The sequence below is a fragment of the Scardinius erythrophthalmus genome (assembly GCF_964197995.2).
Source record: "Scardinius erythrophthalmus genome assembly, chromosome: 17".
Lineage (NCBI taxonomy): Eukaryota > Metazoa > Chordata > Actinopteri > Cypriniformes > Leuciscidae > Scardinius > Scardinius erythrophthalmus.
Genome location: NC_138237.1, coordinates 20,794,102 through 20,812,739, shown reverse-complemented (window position 1 = coordinate 20,812,739; position 18,638 = coordinate 20,794,102). Strand labels below are relative to the sequence as shown.

The window sequence follows — 18,638 nt, the reverse complement described above, 5'->3', positions numbered from 1 at the left end:
AATATCAGTGCTAAACTCAAAAATATTACTTTCTCACTCAGAATCTGAGTCTACTGCTAAATCTTTGATATTAATCTTAAATATTGTTCAGTAACTGGTTATTTTATGCAGGATCTTATCAACAAAACGGCTCCCAACAGCGCAACTAAAACTAAAAACAGGCCTAGAGGTTTTTCACACTAATTCTGAATCCGAAATGGCCTCACGACGGCGCTGTTTCCCCGCTGGTCGCGTGCACGAGTTTGAGGTTATACAGCACTTAACCTCACGGGGGCAGTGTTGAGTTTACATGTATGCAGGTGGTGCGATGCTTGCTGTGATGTTTCTCCAATAATACTATTTCATTTTGCACTACTTCGCCGTCTGACTCACTTAGGTATGTGATTTATCTGTGTAATGGTACGAAGCGAATTTATATAAATGTACTTTTAAAGTAACTGCAAACAACGGGAGCTATCTATCAATGAAATACCAGCACCATTTGCAGCTTTGCATACAACATGAAAACAATGGAATGGACCAAAGACTTTACATGAATGTTCACTGATTTCCTATTAAACAAGTCTTGAATAAAAAAATTGACGATTTGTTTCCGACCACATGAAAGAACAGACAGGATAATGACAAAACGACATAGAAATCCAAAGACAAGTGATGACTGACGCTTGTTAATTTATTACAAAAAACATCGACACTGACAATATTTTAAAATACGTTACCTCTATTTTTTTCCCCGTTGTTTTAGTGTTTGCTTTCTCTTCACAGTGATTCAGTATGAACAAAGTGTATTACTACTGCTGAACCACTGAGCTTTACAAAAAAGGAAACAAAGCACAGACATTTACAATCATTTGACTTCAACCAAAACAAATACCAGAACAATAATATTAACAAACATCCGCAAATTGAGTAAAAAATAGATTTTAATCTTTTAAATACAATATTTTGGAATACAAATATTGATTTGCTCTTTACTGTACTTGTTATTACTATCGACTGTTATCACTAGTGTTACTGTTGAGGTTTGATTTACAGTATATGAATATACAGTAAAATGTGAAAACAAACATTTTGGTAAATTCTGGTATTGCTCATTTACATAAATATACACAGACACACAAAAACACCTAGCCATGAATTTAATTTATCTCTCAATCATTTGTTATGTTCTAAGTCTGACAGACAAAATGGCTTTATATAATGCTTACAATTATGAACACTACTGTAATATCATCATTATATTAGAGTTATTATTGACACAAACATTGACATATTTTACAGCTGTCTTTGAATGGACCCAATCATTCGTGGTTATGTACACAAATCATGACATCCCAATAACCACTTAGGAGAGACATTAACTCCTGTGTATAAAAGAAAAAAAAAAACCTTCCTGAAATGTTAGGAAAAAACTTGTATTTTAGCTTTGATAAACGCATATAGATTGAATCAAAAATGATACCGAGTTTATTGAAATATACCAAAATTCCCATAACAGCCAAACTGGCAGTATTTTAAAGAAAAGACAGAGAAAGAGGAAGTTCTGCAGTGATCAACACGTATATTAGTGCCTGAAATCTGCAATACTATATTGAATAGAAATGTCAACACACACACACACACACACACACACACACACACACACACACAAAAAAAGACAGGAATATAATGTCCACTGGCTTTCGTATGCCTTAAAGTTAGTATTTCAACCACAAGAAGAGAAATCTAAAAAAACAATTCAATACAAAACAGACATTTTATAACAATCTCCCAAATGAATTGCTTTATTTCAATACCAAACCTGAGGCCAAGCTTCATAGAGTATATGGAAAACCAAAACCTAAAATCATGCCATGAGCACAGAATGAGCATCATCCAAAAGGCCTGAATCACAATACGTCTTTTTGTATTTTGGGCTAAAACTCTGCAGACCCAGATTGAAACTAGTCTCGAGCTTGAAAATATCAGAAATATCAACCATGGAATATTCTTCCCATCTATGGCGTGTATTTGCAGTGAACCACTTTCAGAGCGCTCATACAATCATTGCTGCAAACATCATACAGTGAAAATCACCCTGAAAATGTGGCGTCACCTCCGAGGTCTGTCTCTGCACATCAGTGCTTTTCATTTTTAGTACTTAAATTGGTGAAGAGGCCAAAATGGCAACTGGCTTTTCTTCCTCCTGTTTTCACATGTGTAGAATAAATAAAAGGTAGCCGAGTTGTAGCGCTCTAAACGGAGTATGATTGCATATAATATCAGACGGGCGTCCGCAAACAAACAACTATGAGGAGACTACGCAAACATGTCTTAAACGAAGAGTCTCGAAGCGACGGCTCTGTTGGAGCCCATCTCGTGAGGCTTTCCAATTTGCATTTAATGTTGCTCTACACCACAGAGGCTTTCAGTTTGACTTTGAATATCACAGAACGTCCATGTAGAAATGGAGGATTACAATACGGAATATGATCTTTCCTCTGAACGAATGAAAAAGCTTGACAAGTGGCTCAATCGGTCACAAGCAGGCCAGTGTCACCCGAAGAATCGAGGACGTCCCCGGAAGGTCCCGAGGCGTCCAAACAAAATGATCACAGCAAAAAAACAAAACAAAAACTACAGTAGTGGCTTACAGGAGGAACAAACTCCCTGTTTACCCTGATTTAGACGCACTGTTGGTTCAGTTCAGCATTTATAGTACCCATGTTCACAAAGTCCGTATCCCAAAACGATGATGTTAATCTTTAAAACAACTGGCTATTATACAAAGGACGGCCTGCTTTTCTTGGAAATTTTCTACTATCAAAAAAAAGTGTCTTTCTTATGCGACTACTCCGCAACTAAATTTAGTTTCAAAGCAGGACGTGGCAGGGCAGCTTCTCGTTTTTTTTTTTTTTAAATGGCTGACATCAAATGGGTCATGAAGTCTTTCATATTGCTTTCCGTAATATGATGTTGCAGTATAATTGCAGTACCAGTGTACACCAGTAAACTGAAGTTCGTCTTTTCTCCAGCAAGTCTTGACTTATGTTTTGCATATTCCACAAAAAAGCTAGCGGGACAAAGTTAGATAGCACTTGTAGTATGGCGAGTGCATTATAAAAGACATTAACTTTACACAAGTGCCTTTTGTGCACCAATTTAAGGAGAGAAAGAAAGCTTAATCGCTTGATTATAACTGTAGTGATTGGTGGCCTACTATCAGTAAATGAGGAGATGTCGCTGAATCGTACGATTCAGGTAAGAGTTCATATTGCTGCAGTCTCAGTAGGCGCCCTTGGCACGGAAATTTCTCTGAGTTTACAGTAATGAATTACACGTTGTGTGTGGTTCACCTAACACTGACTGATATAAATATGAAGTGTCTGAACTGACCCAAGCCTATGTTGACGTGGTACCCATTGAAATCAAATGGAGGAGGAGGATTGGATGCGAAAGACTGCAGTACTGGCGGACAGCTAAACAAAGCGTCTTCTTCATATTCAACCCCCCCAAAAAAAAGTTCTCTTTTGGCTCTTGTAGCCCTTGCGCACGCAAAAAGACTTTGGGCAATTTTTTTGCCCTTTTCTTCATCCTTCATTCATCCGTCGTTTATTTTCTAGGGTGAGTCCATCATGGCCTCCAGCATCTCCAGGAAGAGTTTGTGCATAGGCACCCCGCCGCGGGTCTTGATGCTGTAGAAGGTGGTGAGGGCCCGGCCAGCGGTCTGCCTGAGGAGGGGCAGGGTGAGGAGGAGGCGTCCGGCACGCTGGGGGTCGTCAGGGCGTCGCTGGACCTCCATCTCCAGCAGAGCCTGATGCAGCAGGTCCCGTAACTTCTGCACGGCCTCCATGTCCTCAATGTACACCGAATCTGAAGAGAGGAGAAGAGGACCAGTGTTTAGACCATCATATCTAAATAAATCATTATGTCATTCTAGTGAGGGTGCTAATTAATTTATGTGAAAGACTGCAAACATTTGTGAATAAATCAAACATTTCTATCCCAAGTGTTCATGAGAACAAAATAGCCACTGACTTCCAGAGACACTAGTGCAAAATAGAAATAGTAACTACTATTGAAGCCACTTTTATTAAATATAATAAACAGGGTTCCATTGAAAGTAAACATACATAGATACAGGTCCTTAAAAATGCTTGAATTTATTTTCTGGAAAAAATTCCTATGTGGCCTATGCATACTAGCTTGCTTGATTTATGTTAGTTACGCGCATTTACACATTACGTTAAGTGTTTCCCGCATGAGGTACTTTGTGTTGTACGTTGCCATGACGTTCAAATGTGCATGAAACTACTACCTCAATGTTTCACAGACACAGCGTGAAACATGGCAAAATAGGCTGAAATGATGTAACCTTGCTCTCTCTTGAAATGTGTCCCCACATTAAGTCCTTGAATTTAAGGATATTAGACCTGCAAAGTCCTTGAAAGGTCCTTGAATTTGAAGTTAACCAAGGTGTGGGAACCCTGATTAAATTACACGTGACTTAATAGCGTGCAGACAAAACCCTCTGATGAAATTTGGTCACAGATGCTTTATCTGGAGTGATGTATCAATTATTAGCCAATCATTTTGACATATCTAAATGACCAGAACAATATTTTCTAGTAATGTGATTCCATCATAGTTTATGCACAGACCTTCTAACTGAAATAAAAGATTTCTCCACCTCAAGTGAATGTTTACATTTTGTATGTGCATTGGGGAAATTTTTTGTATCTTGGTTTTTCCATCCAGCTATTTTATGCAAAATTTAAATAAAATTATGTAGATGTAAACCTGAAAGATCAGGTTTGGTGAATTGGAAAGTCGTGGAGACATTTGACCAATAGAGGACCTAAACATTACAGATTTAAATCAGGGCTGAATTCAAAGAACCATACCTCAGTTTACTGCATCCTTTCTGAATAAAACAAACAAATATACAAACGCTAGTGTATATTTTTTTGTGATTTATTAGAACGAAGAGCTTGACATCATATTCGGTTTGTTGTGATGTTCGAAGAAATTCTGTCTGCCCCAAGTCTAGCTTTATGAGGATTACTGAGAGAAGCAGTTACAAATGCAGGTATGGAACAACAATTCAATTAATCTGATACATATGAATCTTGTGCTAATTATTAACTGTTGTCACTTGTGCTAAATGTCATTGACCCATGGATAAGTCTGTTGGTGGGGGTTAATGTTTAGCATGTACACACAGATCTGTGAGGCATAAGGAAGAGGTCTTGGGTGTGTTCAAGATTCAAAGCATGCGACTCCCAGTATTTGCATAACAAATACAGATTCTGTGGGTGAAGCAGATACGAGGGTTGAATTTATTATTTACAGTAATCAAAAGTTTCATGGGTTCTTCCAGGTGGGGGAAGAATTCGTACAAGCAGACAGTGACAAGATAGGTACGTTTACGACACAAAACAGAATATGGTCTGGTCTTAATTACTGGGTGACTCAGTCAGGTCAGGCTGGTTTTGATCAGAGGGTAACCAGTCGGTCAGGGAACAAAAATAGAAGCGGAATGAATGAGTCATTAATAGGAAAATCTGGACAGGAAGCGCACCTGAGTTGGTGAGCGCGATGGCCTTGAGCATGACAAACTCCTCGCGGTCCAGCTGCAGGGCCCTGAAACGGCGTGCGAGCTGACTGATGGCAGCATTGAGTTCGGTCAGACCGGCCACACGAGACATCTCCTCATCCAGCACGAAGTCCTCGGCAAACACCACCTCGTCCTCGCAGCCGAGAGAGCGGTAAGCCACTCCCAACACCAACACCTCCAGCCACACCGACTGCAGCACAGACATCTGGTCAGCCAGTGACAGAGAGAGGAAGCCTGGATGAGGGAGGAAAAAGAGAGAGCTTGTCAATACATGTCCATTGGTGCAAAAAATGTAATTAAAATAAATGCTCAAACTGTGCAAACACAGACTTAAATCAATGCAAAAGGATGGTCAAAAAGATCTGCCAGTCTATTATGTCAGTAATATTAATAAAAACTTTTTTAAATTACACAAAAAAAGAGAAAACCACTTTACTGTTTACTGAATAATTATTTTAGAAAAATTGAAGCAATTTTCACTTAATTGAGAAAAGCTACATGACGTTTTAATTAATATTGTTATAATGTTTTTAACAGTATTGTTGTATTTTTAATTTTTAACTCCTTTATTTTGACTTGGGATTGAAAGTGGCATTGAGATTCTCAGAAACTGCTTTTGAAATATGAATTCAATAAAGTAATGTCATGATGCGAAATTCCAGCACTGTTCGTAAATTCTGAAAAGCTTATGACAGATGTCAACACGTTTACCTCAGAATTGGCATTTTTCGCCACTTATTTGCATAAAGTTGAACGTTTCTCAGCTTTTTGACACTGTCAATCCCATAATACCCTGTGCAAAGCCAGCTGCTCACCTCCTACAGAGACTAAGAAAGGCTTGCTCATCTCAGATCTAGTGGACACGCACAGTGAGAGATGTGTGGAGAGCGGGATGAGAGTTGTTGATGATGAGTACAGAGACACAGTGGACACTCACAATAGTGCTCTAAAATTGGAGGTCTTGAAAATAGAGACTGTCTAAAGCACTTGAATTCGCTCCTTCCATGACTGAGCTCGGACAGCAATTAGGAGAAAAGTCTTCCACATTTTGACTGTAGCTCTGACTCACCTGCACCAGTTCCCTTCAATTATAATCTTTCTTTAGGAACCTGTTCTCTGCAGAAAGGTGTGATTGATCAGCACTTTCCAGCAGTGCAGAAATATGAGAAACATCAAATATCATTGATTAAAAAGCTCCTACTGTTTTCTAGCTGGCATTGTCATAGCCTCTTGAAATGTTAGCCTGTTATTGGCACATAGACATTATTCACAGCAGCGCCATCTTTGATTTTTTAAGTGCCATCGTTTAGCGAGGCTGTGAGGGATAGACATACATCTCTTCAGTGGGTTGTACTGTTATTTAATGTGTTTTTGGATTGTTGAAACACTGCAAAAATATCTTTAAGAAGTTTCAGCAGACAAAAAAACTCCAGACAACATGAGCTGTGGAAAATTATAAGTGATATACAGCTTTATATAGCTTTACAGCAGATGCCATTGAAAACACAGTATAAGTCTATCCCTCACATCCTTGCTTTCATACCCGTCATGGCGCTGCTCTGAATAAGGTCTATTGGCATCTGGGCTGCGTTCAGCTCCGACAAAAAGTTGCGAAACGTTTTTTAAACGGAAACAGCGGTGCGTTGTTCTGATGACGCAAGAGTTGCAACTATGGCAGCTGAGAAGGCCATTCTTTGTGTTCTTTTTGAAGAATTTTCAGAGCCTATTGAATTGGTATAAATACATGTTTAATACTGCAAAATACACTCGATGTTACAGTCACTGTCCTTGCCGTCCAGAATAAAAGAGAACATCCCAATCGAGTGAAGGGATATGTGGAAAATGTGGTTCCTAATTATTGTGATCCAACATTAGCCTTGCATTTCAAGATGAAAAGACAAACATTTCAGGTGAAGGATAATCTACTTCTTACCTCCGAGACTGTGTTATGATCTATATGACCGTATAATTTTTATTGTGAGTATTAGGCTTATCATTATTGCTGATCACTGTTGGTATGATATATTTTTACTATAAAACTCTTACGATAAAGATGTCTTCAAATATCTTCAATTGTTGCGTATACCGAGCTGCAGCGAACACATTTGTAAACGACTTTACTTGGACCCATTGTGCGAGCTGTCTCTTTAATACCGCGTGGTTTATATACATGTTGCTGCTGATTGGGCTGACATTTTTGACACACCCACCAAACAAGAGAAAACGTATCTCAAACCCCGTCGCACACCGTTTCCAGGAAACGTGTCGTTCAACCCGGAAACCGAAGCAAAACTCTGCGCACCGGTTTGAGCTTGAACGTGCCCCTCATCTGCTCTTCTTCCAAACGCCAAGGCCCGGTTTCACAGACAGGTCTTAGATTAAACCAGGATTAGGCCTTAGTTCAATTTGGACATTTAAGTGCCTTAAAAAAAACATTACTCGTTTGCATCTTGAGACAAAACAAAGATTTGTCAGTTACGTTGCTTTCAGTTAAAACAGCTCAAACATGCATTTTAGTCTTGGACTTAGCTTAAGCCTTGTCTATGAAACCGGGGGCAGGTATATTAGTGGTATTTGGCTAGCAAGTAACACTTTTCCCAGTAAAAAGCATAAGTATAACTAGATCAAGATCAAAAAGAACAAGAATTTGCATGAGTAAACATGAGTAACTTTTTTTTTTTTTTTTTCACAGAGCAAAAGAGGATATTTCAAAAGAGGATGTCTGCTACTCTCGGCACAGTCTGCAGGGGACCTTTGCTGCTAACATTAGTACCATTATACTACTTAGCTTATAAAAAATTAGCCCTTCATAAGATCTGGTCCATATTGCTAATTATTCAGTCAATAGCCACTGTCTGACCAACGTAAAACCACTGTTCATTATGTTTTCATTATCAGTTCACTGTGCATGCCATTTATCTAAAATAGACTAAGCCATAATAATAGACCACCATGAAAAAACAGCAGGAAATAAGACTAATTAACAAACCAACACCAGACTAACAAAGCAGAATATGCACATATATACGTATATATAAAAAGCACAATACTATCTATAACAATACTAACAATACTATTTGTTAAAAAAAAAAAAAGATTTGATGCCACTGAACTGGTCAACTTTGGCAGGGGATTCCTGACGAAATACAATGACTTTTTTTCATCCTCTTAACCCCATCCAAATCCATATTAACCCTAAAATACTATGTTTCCAGGCAAACTGATATAAAACCATTTAAGCACTTAGTCAATAAATCAAAGAAGAGCTTACCAGATCCAGAAAGTACATCCCAGTTTCATGTGCAATATGAATCAGGCAATGAATCATGTTGTCAAAGGTCACGGAAGGCATACAGTAACTATGTGGTAGTTTTACTTTTGGCTTAATTTAAGTAACAGGAGAGTGAGAATCTTGTAGCTCGACACCAGAACAGTCTCCTTGCCAACCATCTCGCAGTTCCTCTCCTTACACTCACTTACCAGGAATGTGCTTGGCCCAGCCGATGATAACAACTAGTTCCCGGTCGGCCAGATCACAGAGAGTGGTGAGCGTGCGCTGGGCCGTGTCGGGCTGCAAGGGGTCTGGCATAGCAAACAGCTTTTCTGGCTCCGCCACCAGCAGATGAGACACAATGATGCTGGATGAACCTGAGAGAAACAAACTAAACATTACTCAGCTAAATAATCAAGTCAAGCCAAAGTTTATCTATCAAATGTACAAAATTATATTAATTGCGAGCAAAGTTTTCAAAAATAAAATGACTTAGTTTTAATAAAATAAAATTAAAATATAAAACAAAGCAGTTATTAAAAACATTTTAAATAATTAAATGAACAAATAATATTTAATTACCCTTCTCTCCCTCTTTTCTTAAAGGTATCGGTGCACTCTGGTACGTGGCATTCTCCACCTCTGGGCGTCTCTTGTACTTCTGCCGTCCTCCTCTGACTCTGTCCAGACGGACTCCTACACCGAACGCACACACCAAACACAGAAAGAAGATTAGGGCATTGGCACTGCCTGTGGGTCACACCGTACACTGTGAGGTACTTAGGTATCGTAAGAGAGGACTGGTTGTGCTGGCCAGGTGCCACCTCACCTTCTTTGAGCATGCCTACTTTGAGGCACTTGGTGAAGCGACATGCCTGACAGGCCTTCCTGCGGCGCTTGGTGATCTCACATTCATTAGAGGCGGGACAACTGTACTCAATATTGCCTGTTGGATGGAGGTGAAGACGTTACACCAGAGTTCACAGCAGTGTTTCCTTTAGAATTATGTTTTTGTAGCGAGAAGCCACTTATAAACAATAAATATCATTCAATAATACAATTATTATTTAAAATATAGTTTTTACATTTATTTAAATATCTAAATGTCATATGAACAACCAGTCAGTAATGATACTTTCAAAAACGATGATAGGGAAACAGCTATTGCTTAATTTGAGTCAGACATGACTAAAGGGGAGCAGGAAACACTGATTCAGACCACTAGCGGGCTTGGCTTACTTACAAGTTATCTGTAACGACAAGTGAATCTGTAACACAGTATGACATGCTCACCCTGTATGGTTCTTTTGAAGAAAGCCTTACAGGCTTCACATGAAGCCACTCCGTAGTGGTAGCCAGACGCCACATCTCCACACACCAGGCACAGCCTTTTGGGAAGCGTGCTTAGTGCATACTTGCAGCGGCCTCCCCCGCTGCCGGTGGAGCCCTCCTCGGCTCCATCTGCACCCTCCTCCTTAAAATGGCAACGTAGAGCGGGGGTGTAAAGGGGCGGGGAGTAGCGGCCAGCGCCCTCTCCTCTGGAACCCCCTCCTGCACTCTGAGAGGAGTCTGAGGACGCTCCTCCCGGGCTGGTCCTCCCGCCGCCGCCTACTCCTCCTCCTCCTCCGCCTCCTCCTCCTCCTCCTCCCTCAGGACTGCTGGGTTCAGCCTTTATGTACAGGTCGGAGCGTCGCTCTCTGGAAGACATGATACCTGAGGAGAAATATGGGAGACAATGAGGGACCTTTATAGTTTTAACTTCATCATCATCGTCTTGATGAGGTCAAGAAAGAATGCTATTTTTCCCGAATATCGGAACGCTTGCAAATGTGATACTGATTTTATACAACAGTTCAAGTTAATATTAAGTGAGTGACATTTTAGACAATACTATCTGTTTTTGCGGTTGTATAGTAGCCTATGATTTCATTTCCCCCCCCATCATTTCAAACTTATATATTAAAATTTTTTATTTGATATCTAAAAAAAAATTTGTTATAACAGTATTTACATAATTGTAACAGCCCTATAGTCGTATTCAAATTTTTTGATTGCACTCAAACATTTGACAACATGACATTTGATAACATGACATTTGATAAGGTTAGCATAAAAAAAGCCTTATAAAAAGTACAAAAGCCACCGGAAATTGTTTTAAGTGGGCAAATATAACCTTAATGGAAAAGTTAATTACTGTTACTGAGAACAACCACCTCCCCTTAATAGGAGAAAGTATGCCCCATATTAAATCTGTGAAGACTACTGCTAAAAAACTAACTCAATCCAAGACTGTGCTGTTGTCTGCCTCTGGGAATCTTGCCAGGTCATCAATGCACACAATCAGACTGTCTTAAGTGAATGTAAACAGAAAAAAAAATCCAATGCGTGTCTAAATATTGAATATGTGTAGTAGGACTTACAGTGTAAATGCAGCAAGTCTAATTTAAAAGAAGAATTTGTAAAGAAGCAATATATGGCAAACAGGTGAGGAGACTACTGTTTATTTTTCAGTAATCCTTGCTCTTTTCTTTTTGTTAACACGCAGGTGCATGCTGAGCAAGCAAACAGCATTTGAGCCCAGACACGAACAAGCACCTATATGTCCTCACTCTCAAGCAGTGTTATGTTGGGAAGACTCTGAACAGTTTTTGAACTGTACTGCACAAATCTGTCCATAATCCCAGTGCCATGGCCTCAGTCCACACCAGATTAGGGTCATTAATCCAGGAGAGAGAACCAAACGTCTAATTATACCTCCACAAAAGATGCCCTACAGACTCTTAACCGCTCCACGGTACCCACAGTTCCTAAACCCCCCTCGGGGATAAACTGACCTATGATGCCATTTCTTAAATTTGCTGATCTTGCCATTTTATGCGAAAAAATTTATGCGACAAAGAAAAAGGGTCTATCACAATCGCACATATAAAAATTACCCAAGATGTGTAACGACTGCCAAGTAGGGAACACAACCAGCAATGATTTATGCTCCTCATGATTACTGGAGCAATACTGGGGTTGTGGACTTTCTGATTGAGCAGCTAGTCATACATTTTCTGAAATATATATATATATATAGGTTAATGCACATATAGAGAGCCTAAGTCCCTCCCCTCCGCTTCCTGCTCATGGGACCTTATTTCGGGAAAAATATGTATGCTAGTCAATGGCGAGAGACAACTTATTTTTTTATATTGTCTGAACTGTGCCCTGAATTACACATATGGTGTTTGTCAATTTAAAATATAATTATGAAAGTCAAGAAAGTCGCAGTTTGTCATAAAACAGAAGAGTAACATTTAGTTGCATTTAGTATAGAAAAAATGACAGACATTAGCTTCAGTAAAGTTAGCTTCATTCATTGAGAGAAAAGGTATGACGTCACATGTGCCCCTTTTGGGTTTGTAGTCTTTGTAATTACGTATTTTCAGTCTTTTATACCTCAACAGTTTTACATCAAACTGCGACTTTCTTGACTGTAAAATGTATCTTTTAAATTGACAAACATCATATGTGACCCTGGATCACAAAACCAGTCTTATGTTGCACGGGTATATTTGTGGCAATAGCCAACAAAACATTGTATGGGTCAAAATTATAGATTTTACTTTTATGCCAAAAATCATTAGGATATTAAGTAAAGATCATGTTCAATGAAGATATTTTGTAAATTTTCCACCTTAAATATATAAAACATTTATTTTTGTGAATGGATGCAGCACTATCGCCAATAGAAATGGACAACTTCAAAGGCGATTTTCTCAATATTTAGATTTTTTTGCACCCTCAGATTCCAGATCTTCAAATAGTTGTATCTCGGCCAAATATTGTCCTATCCTAACAAACCATACATCAATGGAAAGATTATGTATTCAGCTTTCAGATGATGTATAAATCTCAATTTTTTAAAAATTACACATAAGACTGGTTTTGTGGTCCAGGGTCACATATGTGTAAATCAGGGCACAATTCAAACGAGATCAAAATATTTGTTGTCTCTCGCCATTGACTACCATACAATATTTTTCCGAAATAAGGTCCCATGGTGGTCCATGGGAAGGGGAGGGACTTAGGCTCTCTATACGGACTCACATCAATCATAGACTCTCTGCCACTCGGATTATGGTCAAAAACTAAATTTCCACCTTTATTTGTCCTCAGCGGATATCACACAGACACTATTCCCCTTTCACCTGGTTGGATGTGATGTGTCGCAACTTTGGCAAGTGTTCAGAATGTAACTGTGCCCCACTGCCTCCAAGTCCACTGTACTTTCTGCCAAACATGTTCATTCTGCCTCTGCCACACTTACATTAACCTGAACTCTGAATTTAACCTATACCAACAGAATGGTATTTATATGATGAATATGTGTGAAGGAAATCAACAGAAACAGTAATGACGCTTAAATGTCACTTGGTCTCATTCTTTAGCTTTGCCTTGTTCTTTGAGCACTTTACTGAACCCAATCACGTGGCTACAGTGAGGACACGCGCCGCTTCACAGGAGGTAAGTTAAATGATCCAATCGCTCATGGTGAGGACAAGCTGAGATCTCTAAATCCCTCATCAAACTGAACGAACCGGATATGGGGAAACGTTCCGGTTCAAACACATGAAACTGTTAAATGACAGACTACAAAGGAAAAGGGGCCAACGAATCATGTTTGCCATCAACCTCCATCATCATCACGCACGGGCGTTTCTCACGCAGAAGTTCACGCAAATGGGTCACACCTCACCGATGTGTGATTTCCGATGCGTCTCATTACATAGAAAAGGTGGACTTCAAAAGGTGAGAAATTTGATGAGGTGATGAGAAGTCCAACAGTGAGTCGGTTCTTTCGACCGGTTCATTTCAAAGAACCGCTTCAAAACGATTTAGCGCTCTTTTGCGTCATCGCGTTATTACGTAATCACGTGGTCCCTGTCATCACGGCGTGGCATATTTCATGCTTTAACGCTCCAGAAAAGCAACGTGAATGTAGAAACATATTACTGTTATTACGTTTTATTAATAAGATAGCTTATCGTAATTGATATGCCCCAGATTTGTTGCAGCAACACGTGAAAACAAAGTCACTTGAAACCTTCATTTACATTAAACGATGGGCTACTATTCATTATACCTCTCGGCTGAGTTTATGTACGTTTTAATGCTATTTATTAAAACCAAATCTTGCTTGTTGATATAACTATTTTACAAACAACTAAATATATTTCCAGTACGTTTTAAAGCAACTTACTTTTCGACCCATAACTCAAATCTTATCATCAAATCACTCGGTTTTGCTCAAAACGAATCAGACATGACAGTTCAATCGTGATGAGTTGTTCACTCAAGAACTGCTCGTACCGAGTCAGCCCGGTTCACTAAAAAGATGACTAAATAATAACAATTCATTCAAAGCAAATTTTGAATGTAAAAACAGCAATATTCGGTGTGCTGTTTTTGCTACTTTTATCAACCGAATCAAACGTTTCCTATAGGTCTGGTCTGTAAAGCTTACAAATTCGAAATACATCCGGATTTATGCTCGTTTGAATTCTTATTCCCGTTTAAGAATGTGTAAAAGTCCAGTTCTGTGTTGCTCTCATAAGAATCAGCCAAATGGTTCTCTAGCTTAGCTTTCGCTAACTTACCTAACGTTACTCATTCAAGATCAAGATACGTCCCACCTCCTCCAAACGTCTCTACCGGAGAACATGTACCCAAAAATAGCTATGCATTGACTCACACAAATAAATCCGTCTGTGTTCTCTTAAACATGCCTGAATAAGCGTAGTTTAGTTAGCAATGAGCATCTTTGAACTTCACTTTCCCCCTGACAAACGTGTCATGAGTCATTGGCTGCCCTCAGGAGGAAGGAGGAGAGTTGCTCATATGCAGCCACACAAAATATATTCATTTCAGATAATCACGCAATAATGATTGATAAAAAAAATGTAATAACATTGCTGACAGGTTATTGTTTTCCTTCAGCTCAAGCCAGATATGCTAATGTTTGATGTAATGAGAGACAGAAAAGGGTAAGAAAAAAATGAGCGACTCAAAATCCAGGTCTGAACTCAAACAAACATCTAGGATTATACATCTTACTGCAACTATTCCCAGCTGAATCCCTATTTTTTAATTACTTAAAAACAAACTTTATATTTTAAAATTACATACTTGCTTTAAATAGGATATAACATGAAAATTAAAATAATCAGAGAAAAAGCTTTTTAGAGAACAATTAACTTACCTTTTGCTCAAAAGCCAAAGGTCTTTAGTCTTGTTGCGTACGCTGAAAATCTTCTCACTTTATTTTGGAGTCAGAAGACTGCAGGTCAGTTCAAACTGGGTATCAGGAACCCTGGCAAGAATAGAGAAAGTTAGTGATACATCAACACAATAAATATTAGACTGAATATGCATGACAGATCTATGCATTACAAAACAAGGCCTCATAAAATGGATTGCTTCAGCAGAGGCACATATTGCTATCAAGTGGCTAAATAATAAAACCGAAACCACCATTAGTCTGAACCACATCTTCTTCCCAAAACTAAACCTCGCTTAATTAAACCTCCCATAAAAGCATTGCAGATATCTAACAAAAATGCCAGATTTAATCCGAGACAACATTAGCTGTAAATGTGCTCTCAGCAGCATTAGGTCTTGCATTGTTTTTTTCTTTTGAAAATGAGTCAGTCCTGGTTAATGTCAAACAAACCTCTAGTAGGGCTGTATAAGAGCCTGATTTGTATCCCATATTAATCTGTGTGTTTATTACACCGTATCCATGTTTTACCCCTCACCACCTTCACCATTAGGCACAAAATGCTGACTGAGGGAGAAACCATTTCTTTGTCTTTCTCCCATGCAACCATTCTCTGGTCTTGCTCACTGTCATTCACTCAATCTCGGCACGCATTCGGACTCTTGGATACTCTCATATGATTGCTGCACACAACATTCCCCCTCCCCCCTCCGCTCTCTGACACATTCCAAAGGTCAAAGTCACTGGAGGGGTTTGAAGGACAGACACAGTAACTCCAAAAGGGCTCTGTGTGACAGCAAACACAATGTGCTTCACGGCTGAGAGACAATTCTTATAAAAGAGATATGGGTAATTGCAGGGTTAATTAATTAAAACTAAAACCATAAAAAACATTTTCATTACTTGATATAAAATACATTTTAACTGATTTTTTTTTTTAAATATAGGCCTATATATTTTTAGATATTAAATGTGCATTGATAAAACTATGAGCAGGTAAAGTTGTCTTACAGAAAACTGAGCCCAAAATGTATTCATAGACATTCACTTTCATTTTTTTACATTATATTTAGAGACAACCAATAGAGTTTGTGGCCTCCGAATATACTCCACTAATACATTTTATCTTTCAGTGACTTATACTTTATAACAGGTAGCTTATGAGATATGGTGTAACTAACAGCATTAATTAATTATGTTTAAAATGAACTGAATGTCTTTGTCACATTTTTAAAAGTACAAAAGTGAAGTTGTTTTAGACTTCAATGCTGCTGTTGGCATGGACTGTAACATTAGTTAAAGATTTCTACTTGTGTTTTTTTCTATCATTTAAGGTTACTGATTTATTTTTTGAGGTACACTAGTTAAGAACAGCTCTACTTTTTAGAATTAAACCTATATTCTTACACTAGTCACAGTAGATAGTAATAGGGCTGAATGATACTGGAAAAAAACTGACATTGCGATATTTTGTTTTTCTGCCATATATATTGCGATATGAAACCGTTTCACCAGATGAATAGCTCTATTAGGAAAGAATGATTGGAGTGATTTTGTAAGGGAGTGAATCTGCTTATGAACAAATTACAAGCATAGACAAATACAATAATACACATTTGAAACAGTGCTTTAGTCTATGTTTTTCAGGCAAGTCTAACAGTATCCAGGTACAGAAATTGAATAATCAAGTGTAAAATAACACTGCATAGTCTTCACTGTATAAATTTAATATATTTAATCTTTGTTAAAGCAACAAAGTTATTGCGGTATCAATGCTATAATGATATATCGTGAAGCCCTAGTAAGTATAGTTGTCAGGTGGTGCTGTGTGTAAAATTAAAGCATAATAGCAGTGATCAACTGATTTCCAAGGTAAACTTTACTATGTAAATCTAATTCTCAGCAGAGAAATTAGAGATAAGTACTGTGTGTCAGCTTTGAACTTCGACTACAGTATGAATACATTCAACTGCAGAGTAAAGACTGTCAGAGCAGACCTCAAAGTGACCTTGTTCAGTGAGCCTTGACCATTGAAGGGTTGATTGCTAAACTGGATTACAACTTCTTAAGAGCAGAGATTCCCAATCACATCCAAGAGGGGCCTAGTGGTCAACCGGAACATCAAAGACAGTTTCTATAAAGTATCTATACACTACCATTAGATATGTAACCCACACAGTAGACTCATATGTAAATGTTAAAAAAGGTTTCAAAAATTGCCTCAAGCAAAAATTTTAGTTGTTTAGTTTAGGTTTTTGTTGTGCTGATTATATGGCAGTCATCTTGGACTTAAGCCCTGCAACGTTTGGTTTTTACGTGTGCGCTATTGTATGCATAAAGTGCACGAGACACAAATTTCGTCATCAGCATAGTACGTGCATCTTTTACACTCGTGTGTACTCTGTGCTCACAGTTCACATGCGCCTTGAGAGAGGTTCAGAGATACCGCAACTCTAGTTTAAGCTGTCTAGTATTGAATTTCTCATAACTTTCGGAGAGAAAAAGCACAGACACTGGACAAGGATGAAACTTGCTAGCGCGTATGTGTCCACCACCTGTGTTCACGCACACTATCAAATGGGAGTATACTTTTAAAGGCAATGCTTTCTACTGTGCCGAAGTGCCATAAAAAAAGTAAAGTTTGTGCTTTATACTGATAACTAGAGGCAGGATGCAGAATCACAGAGATTTTAGTTACTAAAAATGTGCTATTTGCAGAATCAACCCTTTATTCCAATAACGAGGATGTTACAGACTCTGCTGGTCACATTACTTGATCTTAACATGTCTGCCCCCAAATGGCTCCATATAAAACAAATCAGCTTTTATCAACATTAAACGGAAGTTGCTATAATCTTTTCTTCTCTATTGTGACGTATATCTAAATTAAATGGCTTCATGAACAAGAAAAAATGGAGTTGATTTTGTCCATCTGGAACTGATTGGATCGTTTGATCTTTGTGGTTTGCTGTTGCTGTGATCTCATTTGAGTGGCAGGTTTGCCCCTCCCTCGTGCCAGTAAACACGTCATCAGAGGAGAGACGCCAGTGCAAGAGGGAGGGGAAGTTATATTTGAGTAAAGATTACGAGGGCACATTAATTAAAAAATAAATAGTGATGAGCATGGATAAATCATTTTTAACAAACACTGCAATATTTCCATATAAAATAGAAACGGTCCATATTGATTTCATGGTGACTTTCATCTCCTGTCAGAGCGGACATCATTTTAAACTGAGTTTAAACTTTCGAAATAATAAACTATTTCTTTGAGTGTAAAACTTTTTAATGTGGGAAACGATTAAGTAAGCCTGTGAAGCGTGAAGTAACCTACCTACAGCTTTTGATTAGCCTACAATTGATAAACATATCCACTGCTACCAAGTCTGAGTGCCCACAGACTTTTAAAAGCCAAATAAAATTACTACGTTCTTGTACCAATTGCATTACGTCAGTGACGACGTGTACAAGAATATGAGCAGATCTGTCGCTTCAGGTAGTTTGTTTCC

General features: G+C 38.5%; 2 protein-coding genes across 5 annotated transcripts in view; one reads left to right on the top strand and one right to left on the bottom strand.

Moving 5' to 3' along the window:
• Window positions 1-905: 905 nt before the first annotated feature.
• esrra (estrogen-related receptor alpha) overlaps window positions 906-18,638 on the bottom strand; it is an 18,680-nt gene continuing 947 nt past the window's right edge. For 3 of the 4 annotated variants that reach the window (XM_081390616.1, XM_081390617.1, XM_081390618.1), the window contains 7 exons: window positions 15,112-15,222; window positions 10,161-10,580; window positions 9,697-9,813; window positions 9,450-9,563; window positions 9,077-9,244; window positions 5,561-5,830; window positions 906-3,852 (listed from right to left, as the gene is read on the bottom strand). In XM_081390616.1, coding sequence (XP_081246742.1) covers window positions 3,599-3,852; window positions 5,561-5,830; window positions 9,077-9,244; window positions 9,450-9,563; window positions 9,697-9,813; window positions 10,161-10,575 — 1,338 coding nt within the window. In that variant the 5' untranslated portion in view covers window positions 10,576-10,580; window positions 15,112-15,222 and the 3' untranslated portion in view covers window positions 906-3,598. Of the gene's footprint in view, window positions 3,853-5,560; window positions 5,831-9,076; window positions 9,245-9,449; window positions 9,564-9,696; window positions 9,814-10,160; window positions 10,581-14,509; window positions 14,724-15,111; window positions 15,223-18,638 lie in introns of those variants that run through there. The other variant, XM_081390619.1, reaches the window with a different exon arrangement.
• The window catches only part of LOC308705561 (hatching enzyme 1.2-like), a 12,992-nt gene continuing 7,761 nt past the window's right edge, over window positions 13,408-18,638 (top strand). Inside the window, exon 1 of the mRNA XM_081390624.1 lies at window positions 13,408-13,661. Within this exon, the coding sequence (XP_081246750.1) occupies window positions 13,482-13,661 (180 nt within the window). The 5' untranslated portion in view covers window positions 13,408-13,481. The remainder of the gene's footprint in view (window positions 13,662-18,638) is intronic.